Genomic DNA, 12,473 nt, shown 5'->3' with positions numbered 1-12,473 from the left:
ATCTTCCTTGTCATAGTTTCTGATCACAAGTCCATTTTTACCGTGTTTGTGTGCGTATGTGTGTGTGTGTGTGTGTGTGTGTGTTTTCTTTCAGAGCCTGCTTTTTCTAGTGTTTTGTGGTAAATGGATGACTAAGTCTAGGGTTTCCTTTCTAAGCTGTTCTGTGCTTTGGGATGATAACACTTTCTTCTCAATGTTACATTTCCTCTACCTGACTATCCAGTTCTTCCTTGTTGACGAGTCTTAAATCTAAAATAGCACCCTTGAAATGTTACAGCTTTCCTCTAAAAAATTAAACTATCTGCAAAGAAAGACATTGATCAGCAGGTCAGGTAAGATTTCTCGAGAGGTGCAATATTAAGTACTTGCTTCTTTCTGTGTGTTTATCCTTCCCTATAAATGGGGATAGTAGTGGGATGATTATCTTAGGACTGTTGTAAAGAGTTAATAAGGTCATATTGTGTGTCTGTGGCCCTTGAAAGCAGACGTTAGATTGAAGGCACTCAGGAGGGAAGGCACAGAGAGGGAGAGTGGAGAGCAGACAAGAGGAGAGTGTGGTGGAGTGTGATAGAGGACTGTGGGCACTTTGGTGGTGGGGTAACTATGGTGACCACACCTGAGGGGAGAAATCCTATGCTGTGAAAAAATAAACAAGAATGTTTAAAAATATTTTAAACAATCATGTGTCTGTCACAGTGTACATTCAATGAGTTATTGTCATCATCACTGAACCTATACCAATAATCTTCCCTTCCCCCTACCCCTAGTTCTCCAAACTAAGAAAGTATCTTCTAGAAAGAAATCATTCCTTGACTGAATGTCTAGCACAATGTCACTTGTGTTTTCTTTTCATCTTAATCCACATCTTTTCAGCATGTTTCCATCCTTGTCCTAGATGCTAGGAAGTTGTATAGAAACTTGAGAATGCTAATTTCTTACACCATCTATCATGTCAGTGCTCTTCATCCAGCAAACTCTTACCCTAAGCTTGAATCTGCCTTGTAACCCCCTCCAAGGAGATCATGGCTGCTGAGATGGAGCATCAGTTGCTGCTTTAAAAAGTTCGGGGCCTCCCTGGTGGCCTAGGGGCTCCTTCTCGGTGCCAGCCAGGGAGCTAACCCACATATGGCACAGCAGACCTCTCCTGTCTCTCCAGCTGCTCCCCTCAGCAGTGTATTTTAGTAGACCTGCCTGTTCCGCTCCCCACTCTGTCTCTGATGAATCCTCTCACCCACCCCCACCTCTGGCCTACACCCCAGTTCTACACAAAAGTAAATAAAGTCTGAAAAAAAATAAAGAGAAAAGGTTCTCATGGTGATATTGGAGATTCAAATCTATTTAATAACATGATTATGTTTTTGCATAGAAAATGATATTATAGGAATAAAACACACCTGATCCTATCATATACTCAATAACAACGAGTTATGCAAACTCCTAACTTTTGTATTAGACCGCTAGCTGTTTATGAGTTTGAAATACTATGTGTTTGCATCAACTCTCTTGTGAGCAAGTTATCTCGTGACCCAGAGGGCCCCTTCTGTTTGGGCATATTTACTGTAGTGGATGTTCATTCTGATCCGCTTAGTTTAATTGCATTTTAACTATCTGCAGAAGACCTTTGTTTTTTGAGATAACAGAAAGCAAATTAACTTTAGCCTGATTAAAAATGCCATGGGTCATAAAAGGTAAAACAGTTTAATTATCAACTGATAATTAAATTAATTTGGGTATGTGGTGTTTCCCACTAGCAAAAATCATGTGATGTCTTTTGGGGCACAACTCACAATGTAAAGGATAGAAGAAAAATCACTCATGTTATTTGAGACAATACGCAACAAAATTAAAAAAACACCTGTGCATAGCTAGTGCTGAGAGTTCCAGACCAAGAGTTTTGATTCAGTTGTTGTAAAGCAAAATCAGCCCTTGGGTTCAGGTGGGGTTTTTGGGCTCATAGCAGGTTTTTTTTTTTTTTAAGAGTATTTCTATATCCCCCAATTTTTCAGAGTACAGAGCACAAAATAGTTTTAAATAGCATTTTTTCACTTGCATGATTTATATGGACAAGCAGTCATTTTTTTTTTTAAAGATTTATCTATTTATTTATACAAGCACTGGGTACAGTCAGAAGTGCAGGAGGGCGAGAGAATTCACTAGAACCAGAGTGGGGAGCAGCGGGCATGGCAGGAGAGGTCTGCCCGCCATGTGGGACCCTTACCAGCGGCCGGGGATTGAACCGGCCCTGCGGAGGCTGCGGGCAGCTTTGCAGCCCAGCGCTCAACCGCTGCACCACTGGGGAGGCCCTGGACAAGCAGAGTCTTAAGATCAAACAGCATGGGGCTTTACTTCAGCAATCAGCTTTAATTTTCACAATTCCAGTTCATGTCTGTGAATTTGTATAACTTCTATTCAAGTATGTCACAGTTAATCGCTTCTAAATCATGTTCATGTTAAAATGTTGGGAACATGTTAGTTTGGGACTGATTTATAGAGGACCCTGCTTTTTCTCTTTTTAAGAATTTCTGCACTTACCCCTCCTTAAAGCTATGTAAAGTTTTTATTGCTGCCCAAGTAGAAGAAATTAGTTGACTGTGCATTAATTCACTTTCTTCCAAGTTCAACTTCCAGAATAAAATGTGAAGGCTTAAAGCCACATCTTAAAATATTTTGGAGAACTGTGCCTTTTGTTTATCTACATAACTGTGTTCCTTAGGCCAAAAGTCATAGTAATGTAGTGTTTATTCTAAAGTGTCTTGTTAGCCCGGGGGGGGGGGCTCCACTTCCCCTCAAACTCTTCTTAGATCATTGTTGTGAAGGGTACTCTTGCCATTATTGTTGAACCAATTCCTGGTGCCCCTGCACAGTTCTTTTTCTTTCTTCCTAGTCTGGCTTCTGTGACCTACTCTTACTTGGGAACATAATGCAAGGTCATGCTCTTAATAGCATCTCAAATTATAGTAATTTAGAAAAATACCTAAAACTTCTTTAATCTCCATTGAGTTTGACTTGTAGCTGCTCTTCTAGGAGCGAGTCTGCAGGGCAGATGCCATGCTGGGCTTAGACACCTTTCCAGTGTGTTCTAGTTAGATGTGTGGCTCTGTTGATAAGCCCATGCTACTTTGTGGGAAGCTCTTCTCCAAGAGACTCCAGAAAGCCGTATACAAAATGGGGGAGTCACTTCTATTCTTTAGGAACATCTGAAAGTAAGGCTGGACAATACCCATATAGGCTATACTTATTACTATAAGGAATTGATCTACAGATATTGCCTCTTATGCTTCTGTTATGTTGCTTCATTCACTTTCTAATAATTCAAGAGAGTGGGTGTTGGAGATCAATGGGCCAAAATAGCAACAAAAAAAAGGAAATCTATGATTCATAGATCCTCAGAAGCCAGGAAAGACCCTCAGCAGTGTATTTCAGTGGATCCGCCTGTTTTGCTCCCCACTCTGTCTCTTGTGAATCCTCTCACCCCATGCTACACCCCAGTTCTTGTATGCATAAATAAATAATAAGAAATGTTTTTTTTGGAGCCTCAAGTCTGAATGCATGACATATAGACCATCGGTTTTTCTTTCTTTATTCTTTAGAAGTCCATCTGGACCCCTACCGAACATGGTGTCCCGTTGCTGACTGTCAGACTGTTTGCTCAGTTTCATCTGGGGACCCAGGACAGCCTGTGCTGGTGGAGTGTCCTTCTTGCCACCTGAAGTTCTGCTCATGTTGCAAGGATGCTTGGCATGCAGAAGTCTCCTGTAGAGATAACCAGCCTGTCGTCCTGCCAACAGAGCATGGGTAAGAGAGGAAACTTCAGGATTCCTCATTTTTCTTATAAATCCTAAATATGTTGTCTGGAGAAGGAATTACTTTTTGGTGGCAGTTAAGAGATTATAACCTTGAAGAACTTTCCTGAGGAGTGCCCCTAAGCATTGGTAAGTTGTTGCCAAAGAGAACCAAAAGAACATTTCTAAAGGAATTTTAGTTATAGAGCCCAGCAGAATCTTCTAGATAATGCTGAAGTTGGTACAGAGAGGTACATGGTCCATTGAGTCTTAGTAGGAAGTCATGATTTGTCCACAGTCATTTGTTTAGGTTCCTTAACTGCCTATTATTAATAGACCTTGTTTTTGTAAAGATTTTTATTTATTTATGCATACAAGAGCTGGGATGTAGGCCAGAGGTGTGGGGGTGGGGTGGGGGTGAGAGGATTCACCAGAGACAGAGCTGGAAACAGAACAGGCAGACGGACCGAATGCACTGCTGAGGGGAGCAGCGGGCGAGACAGGAGAGGTCTGCTGTGCCATGTGGCCACCTCCCTGGCTGGGGGATTGAACTCATGCGGCAGTGGCTGCTGATAGCTTTATAGTACTGAGACTTATCCGCTTGTGCCACTAGGGAGACCCTAGACTTTGTTTTTAATGCTTGCAAAGTGGCGCAGAAATTATTTTCTATCCTGACTAAATTGCCATCTTGGAAGATGTGCCAATCATTTTGGACAGAACATAACAACAAAAATAACAGCCTTGCAGTGTCTAGGGTCCTAAATTCTTACATAAGCGAGAAAGGAGCTTACCTTTTAATGCTTTATACCCTGAAAAGATGGCTCTAAGTTGAAATTTTGTTAAGATGAGAAGCTATTAAATCCCTACCTGTTACAATAGAGGGTTTTTATGGCAGTGACAGAGCCCAGAGTGAGAGATCTTTGTGTTAGATCCTTTGCTCTGCTTGAGGCTATGCTTTTCTGCACCAGCAAGAAGAGGAGTACAAGTGTTACAGTCCAGTTGGCTGAATCACCCAGCCTGGCAGAGTGTGCAGTACCATTTTTCAGAACCAGTAATACTACCTGCCTGTGACACTGGGTTTGAGTCTCCAACCAAACAAATCAACCACCTGCACCACCAGGGGAGGCCCCTAAACAAATCAAGAGGGGAAAAAGACACAATGCACATGGCAGGCATAGTTCCTTATACCAAAAAAAAAAAATCTGTATTTTTACTGCCATTGCAAGAAGTGTGTTTTTGCCTGGGAGGAGAGAAGAATTAAGAGGAGAGAAAAATGAAGTTCTCACATTGTCTCTTGGTACCTGTGTGACCTCCTATAAGTCCCTCAGCTTCGATGAGTCTGTTTCCCTGTCTGGAAGAAAAGGGGAATTAAAATAGTAACGGTCATACTGCTAGATATGGTTATGGCGAGAACCTGTCATTGACAGCGCTCTGGATTTGAGGGGTGCTGGGTGCTGGTTTTGATGAACAGTAGCTATGACTCAGCTCACCCTTCCACCCACCCCAATTTGTTTCTTTTTTTCCATGCCCCTTTAAGCTGTCAGCCTGTGCTAATTCCTCTGCTTGGAGTAGGGCTTTTCAATAATATTGGTCATTTATTTTAAGTTATTGATTATTGAGTCCCCCTTCCACTTCCTCCACTATTTAATGAACAGGTCATTAGATTATCTACACTCCTTTAGATACTGGGCTACATTTTTCTGCTGTGTGTTAGACTTATTGCACTTTTTATTTAGACAGTGTGTGCTCAGGGAATGAAATATTAATTTGGCAAAATAATGAATTAAATTAGCCATGGAAAGTATAATTACATAGTTCACGCAAAGCCAAAGATAGAGACTTTTTCGTTCTGAGTTATCTGAACCGTTTATAATCTGTGCCTCTCCTGCTTTTACCCCCATCCTTTTCCTTGGCAATGAATTAAGCACAGATAATGAAGAATTAACTACCTACCCCTCAGGAGCCCTGGGAATTCATTTGAAGAACATAAAGTTGAGCCTAGAAGGGCACTGATTAACTATTTAATTAATGATATTCAGACCACTCTTCCCTTGTGGTTCAGAATATACAAAGAACACATTATCAACAACAAAAATCTAGTTTAAAAATGGGCAGAGGAACTGAATAGTCATTTCTCTAAGGAAGACATGAAAAGGTGCTCAACACCACTAATCATCATCAGGAAATGGAAATCTGGAGCCCCATCCTATAATTTTGTCTCCATTTTGTTTCTAGCACCCTCTTTGGGACAGATGCAGAGGCCCCCATTAAGCAGTGTCCTGTTTGCCGGGTTTATATTGAGCGCAACGAAGGCTGTGCCCAGATGATGTGCAAGAACTGCAAGCACACATTTTGCTGGTACTGTCTCCAGAACCTGGATGTAAGTTCCATTTACAAGAGGCTTCAATGACCTTTCACCATAACAGTATGTGTTCAACAGTTAGCATCCTACAGATTTTCCTTTTAAAATAATGAGTCTATTTTTGTCCTGCAAGGACAAAATGATATTTACTTTTTTTAAATTAGACTTCCTATACCTGCTATTTTAGATATCTATAAAACCTCTATTAGATTACCTTAAGTGTGCATCTTAACACTACAGGCAAGCTTTTTTTTTCTTTCTTAAAGATGTGTTTATTTTAGCATACAACAAGTGGGGTGTAGGCCAGAGGTGTGGGGGGGGGGTGAGAGGATTCACCAGAGACAGAGTGGGAAACAGATCAGGCAGATTGACCAAAGTACACTGCTGAGGGGAGCAGTGGGCAAGTCAGGAGAGGTTTGCTACGCCATGTGAGTTGCTCCCTGGCCGGGGATCGAACTTGTGCTGCAGTGGCTGGTGATAGCTTCATAGTGCTGAGATTTGACCCCTTGTGCCACCAGGAGACCCCCAAGAACCTTATTATCTAACCCCTGACCTGATGATCCAGTCTCAGGGCTAAGTTTCAGAGACATGAGGTCACACTTTAATACTTGCCTAATATTTATTGATTACATATACCTGTATGGTAGCAAAATCTACCTCTGATAAAATGCAGCAAAATTCCTTATTGTGTGTGATTTTGGGGGATACGATGGCAATCTGCTTTATAGAAGATAAGGTTTCCTCTGAGGATATTATTTTTTTATTAAAGATTTATTTATTGATGCATATAAGAATTTGGGGTATAGGCCAGAGGTGTTGGGGGGACGTTGAGAGGATTCACCAGAGACTCCTCTGAGGATATTATATTTATTTGATCCCCTATCTACGAAATGGACATTTTAGGTTCTAGAAGCTCAGCTATTCCAGTTGAAAGAACTATTTCATTCTTAAAAAATTCTATTTAGCATAACCCCTTGAATTACCATTATGTTTGATATTTGAAACCTGTCATAATTCCAAATGAGGGATTTTCGGAATCAGAATTTAACTGATTGGACACCCCTCATGCTTTGCAAATGAAAGAAATCTTGTTTGTTTTCCTTCAGATTTTAACAGACTGTTAATTGGGTTCATATCCACAAGGACTCTAAGCCCATGAGGTTCTCTTTAGGAGAAGCAAGAGTGTAAGGGAATAAATGTGTGCACCAGATCCCTGTATCCTTTGGCTACAATATATTTGGGAAATGGTATTGCAAAGAACACACTATTCTGTCACTTGTACTGTTCTGGTACATGCAATGAAATGGTACAGATGTGAAATGGCTGGATACACACACTTCAGATGTTGAAACTTCTTTGTTCTAGTCATTGTTTTTCTCGGTCATAGCCAGGGGCATTGTCTTGCTGGACCTGATGTTTTTCTCTAGACAAGTGTTTTATGTCATATGGTGGTGGTGATTGTTGTTTATAGGAAAGTTTTAGAGCATGGATCTAAGGGAAGGGTTTAAGTGCCCAACAGCCCAGCCTGAGACAGACAACAGACAGAGTTTCGAGTTTTGCTGGAGTTTTGAGTCTGTCTTTATCTTGGTTCTCGTCCCTACTGTTTCAGAGAAGATATTCTCAGTCCTCTGTTTTGGGCACCTCAGAACCTGTCCTCTTCAGTTATCTCTCCTCTCTCTGTGACATTAGCACACACTCTCCACTCTCTGAACATGTACGTGCATTTAACTGTGTCCCCCAAACAAGTAGCACTTTTCTCAAATCTCTGTCTTTCCCTTACTGCCGTTCAATTTCTCCCCTTTCTTTAGAAGCTAAATTTCAAAACCCATAATCACTTCCAGTTGCTGACACTTGAATAATTGCATTGTACTCAGCTTTCCTTACCTAGTTACGCTCTCACGGTGCTCTAACAAGACTTCTAGTGATTTCTTTTATGTAAAATCTAATGGGTACTAGAGTTCATATCTTACTTAGATTCCCTGATGCCTGTGACATCTTGACCACCTCTGTTCAGTGGTACCATCTCTTCTGCTTTCCTTTTTATGTTTCTAGCCACTTCCCTGTTCCTTCCAGGCTCTTCCATGACTCATTCTTAGATGTTCAATAGTCTCTTGACTTCTCAATCTACATTCTCTTCCTGAATAATCTTCTCTACTTTTGTGGATTGTTGTGTGCCCTGTGCACTGACTCACAAGTCTTGATTCTTTTATAAAAGAGGATTCATTTATTTATGCATACAAGAACTGGGGTACAGGCCAGAGGTGTGGGGAGTGAAAGGACTCACCAGAGACAGAGCCGGGAACAGAACAGGCAGATTGACTGAAATACACTGCTGAGGGGAGCAGCGGGTGAGACAGGAGAGGTCTGCTGCGCCATGTGGGTAGCTCCCTGGCTGGGGATCGAACTCGTGCTGCAGTGGCTGCAGATAGCTTCACAGTGCTGTGCTTAACCCCTTGAGCCACCAGGGAGGACCCCCCAAGTCTTGATTCTAAACTCCAGATCTGTGTAACCAGTTGCCTTTTGAACAGGGTGGCTTGAATATCTAAGGTGTCACTCAAATTCAATTTGTCCAAACTGAGGTCATCATCTGACAAAAACCTCCATGTTGTCATTTCTCTCGACAGTCACAGCCTTTCCCCCAGTGACTTCTTCCTCATCTGTGGTATTTTCTCCCTGTGTCCCATCTAGTTAGTCACTCTCTTGATATCTCATGACTTTGTTTTCCTGTTCTCCATTCCTCAGCCAATGACATTTCATCTCACCTGGTTTGTACCACAACTGCGTTCCTCAGAGTCCTCTCACTCCACCTCATACCTCTGCCAGAGCTACTTTTTTTTTTTTTAAGATTTATTTATTTATTTATTCAAGCACTGGGTACAGTCAGAAGCGCAGGAAGGTGAGAGAATTCACCAGAGCCAGAGCAGGGAGCAGAACAGGCAGAAGGACCAAAGTACACTGCTGAGGGGAGCAGCGGGCGGCAGGAGAGGTCTGAGCGCCATGTGGGACCCTCACCTGGAGGCCGGGGCTCGAACTGGTGCTGCAAAGGCTGCGGGCAGCTTCGCAAACCAGAGCTCAACTGCTGCGCCACCAGGGGAGGCCCAACCAGAGCTACTTTTTAAAGACAGTTGATTAATTTCTGTCAGACTCTGTCAAGACTCACTGACTAGGATGTATTTTAACTCAGTGATTTATAAAACCACTAAGATAAATTCTAAAGATGAGCAATTTGAAATTCCTAGACACCATCAGTAATATCACCACAGAGCCCTGGCTTCCATGAGCTGATCCACTGTGTGGTTAGTGTCCACCTTTCAATTCAAAACCCCATGTTGACTGAAACCTCTCTCTTGTTTTTCAGAATGATATTTTCCTCAGACATTATGACAAAGGGCCGTGTAGGAATAAGCTTGGTCACTCAAGAGCCTCTGTGATGTGGAACCGAACACAGGTACTCTGACCTTCAAAGGAGATAAAGGAGACTCCGGGTGGCTTGCAAACTTGACATATTCACACTCCCCACCCTATCCCTTCCTGATCCTTTCCAACCTGGGAGGTTCTAGGAAGTTCTGGGACAGGGCTAGGAAAATCATAGAGCAATGACTGGATGTTCATTCATGAGGACAAATCCCTTGAGGAGCAGCACAGGGCCAGGGCACTGGAATAGCCAAGCTAACCACACTGATAGTATACTGTACATATAGTGGCCTGTAGAATGTCCTTGTAAATAAAATGACAGAATGACTTTCTGAAAGCACTTTAAGGCTTATTTGTGTGAAAAGACATTGCCCTAAAATCCTGTGACTTCCCCCACCACCTGCCTTGAGACCCAAAATCCTTCTGTACATGCCCTGTGTGTTTATGCACAGGTTTAAAAGGACTCCTGATTTAATTTTAATAGTGTTGCCTATTTAATAAAAGTTGTGTTCCCTTGGTGGGCATCAGTGTTAACAGCCTAGCAATCTTTATTAGTATCTCCATGTGACTGTTGAGGAAACTCAGGTAGAGAGAGACCCAACAACAACAGGTCATGATGCTGAGTTTGTCCCTATGCTTGAGTAGTTACCATTTGGTTTGTTCTTCTCACCTTTAATTTAGTCTTTAGTGTCTCCCCGGCTTATATCCACTTCAGACCACTGCTGGGCACTGGCTAAAATGCCCCATAGTCGACCCCTTTTTATATGCCTAAGAGATGCCTTAGTTCAGGCCACTGTAACAAAGCACTGCAAAATGGACTAGGGGCTTACCCAAGAGAAATCTACTTTTCACAGCTCTGGACACTGGAAGCCTGAGATCCGGGTGCCAGCATGGTTGGGTTCTGGTGAGGAGACCTGGCTTGCAGATGACTGTCTTCTCACAGTTACAATGTGGAGACAGAAGTGAATTCCCTGGTGTCTTTTCTTATAATGGCACTAATCCTATTGCGAGGAGTTCACTCTCATGTCCTGATTACCAACTAAGGCCCCCATTTCTAAACACCAACGTATCAGAGGTTTTTTTTAAAAATTTATTTTAATTTATTTATGCATAAAAGAACTGGGGTACAGGCCAGAGGTGTGGGGGGTGAGAGGATTCACCAGAGACAGAGCAGGGAACAGAACAGGCAGACTGACTGAAATACACTGCTGAGGGGAGCAGCGGGCGAGACAGGAGAGGTCTGCTGTGCCATGTGGGTAGCTCCCTGGCCAGGGATTGAAATCATGCTGCAGTGGCTGCCTATACTTGATAGTGCTGAGACTTAAACCCTGCGCCACCAGGGAGGCCCCTGTATTGGGGATTTTTAACATAAACATTCAGCTTATCGAAGACTGAGTTGTTGAAATAGTTTTTGTTCTCAATTTCCAGGTGGTGGGGATCCTCGTTGGGCTGGGCATCATTGCCTTGGTGACTTCGCCCTTGCTGCTCCTGGCTTCCCCATGTATAATCTGCTGTGTCTGCAAGTCCTGTCGGGGCAAGAAGAAAAAGCACGACCCACCCACAACCTAAAGATCTCTGTTCCTGTCCACGTGCCACGGATGTCTGGGTTATACGAGACAGCACAGCGATAAAGCCCCGCTTAGTGAATTTGCCTCCTTCTAGCCAAACTTTGGAAGTGCCTCTGTGTTCAGACTTTGAACTTGCCTGGTGCGTGTGTAAAGAGAATCGGGTCTCTCAGCCCAGGTTGCGCTTATGGATTATGTTGGGAAGCTTCGGAGTTGTGGGGGAGGAACTGACACATCATCATTTTATCATATTCAAAGGATTCCACTGGACTGTTCAACTTCCAGCCAAATCTAAGGGGCCTGTGCGAACATTCGATCTAATAAATGTGTTGTCACGGTTGGCAACATACGTGATAACTGCGAAGCCAGTGTTCTGTGTTGGTTGGGCACCATGAGAAACATGGGGGAGATCACCACATGGGAGGGGAAGGATAAGACTGTTTAAGAGAAAATCTCATCAAAGCTGTAAAGCAGGCAGCTTATCTGGGGAGCTGAGACAGTGGCTCTGCCTCGGCCGGCTACTGGATGTGCTGTTCCCAGCATTCCCACAGTGACTTGGCAGAAACACAATCGCTTTCTCCTCGTGTGATCTCAGCTCCAAGCAGGAGAAACTGCTGTGCACAGGGAATTGTCTCTTCCCAGTAAAAGGGTCACAGCATGTAAAACAATATTGTCTCTCCCTTGGCAAGTGTAGCATCTTGAAGGCGATAAACTCTTCGCTTACACTCACTCGCTGTAGTCTGGAAGATTATTTTATGTGAAGTCTGGGCAGAGTGGCAGAGTTTTAAAACCTTCATCTTAGAGAACAGCTCTGTGTTCATTCAGCCAGCAGATTTAGAGTTGAGCCTAACAGTACACACCAAGAGTGAATATTAAAATTTACCATGTGCCCATCTAGAATCCATATAACTTGCTGCCTAGCGAGAATTTCTATCCACTAGGCATGCATGAGTAGACCCATGAGTACACACACGATAAATGTTTCTCTAAAAGCCATTTTGTTTTTTCTTTCTGACTAATAAATCAATCTAAAGATTTGTTTTGCATTTAATGTATGTAAATTTTGGTTACAAGTTCATAACTCAAGCAAAGCTATAGCCTCGTAAACATAACTCCTAAAACAATATTGAGTACAGTATCCTACCATCTCAGTTTGTGGAAACTCAACTTGATAATCACATTTTTTATATGTTTTCATACACAATTCAGAGCAGCTCTCTTCTCAGCAAAGTTTAGTATTGTCCTTTCAGAATCTGCTAGGGCAATCTGAATACTTTCTGAATGTTTAAGGCACTGATAAAAAACGACCATAAATATGTGAGATAAAAAGTCAATGCTTTATACTATCTC

The 12,473-nt window shown here is 42.5% G+C and overlaps 1 protein-coding gene across 1 annotated transcript in view; it reads left to right on the top strand.

Moving 5' to 3' along the window:
- The window catches only part of RNF144B (ring finger protein 144B), a gene marked incomplete at both ends in the record, with an annotated part of 56,070 nt that extends 44,943 nt beyond the window's left edge, over nucleotides 1–11,127 (top strand). Inside the window, 4 exons of the mRNA XM_084259619.1 lie at nucleotides 3,591–3,795; nucleotides 6,018–6,162; nucleotides 9,503–9,592; nucleotides 10,987–11,127. Of these exons, the coding sequence (XP_084115745.1) occupies nucleotides 3,591–3,795; nucleotides 6,018–6,162; nucleotides 9,503–9,592; nucleotides 10,987–11,127 (581 nt within the window). The remainder of the gene's footprint in view (nucleotides 1–3,590; nucleotides 3,796–6,017; nucleotides 6,163–9,502; nucleotides 9,593–10,986) is intronic.
- Nucleotides 11,128–12,473: the final 1,346 nt, after the last annotated feature.

This window comes from Talpa europaea, assembly GCF_964194135.1.
Source record: "Talpa europaea genome assembly, chromosome: 2".
Classification (NCBI taxonomy): domain Eukaryota; kingdom Metazoa; phylum Chordata; class Mammalia; order Eulipotyphla; family Talpidae; genus Talpa; species Talpa europaea.
The sequence above is the reverse complement of the archived record's forward strand: the minus strand, read 5'-3'. Positions and strand labels throughout refer to the sequence as shown.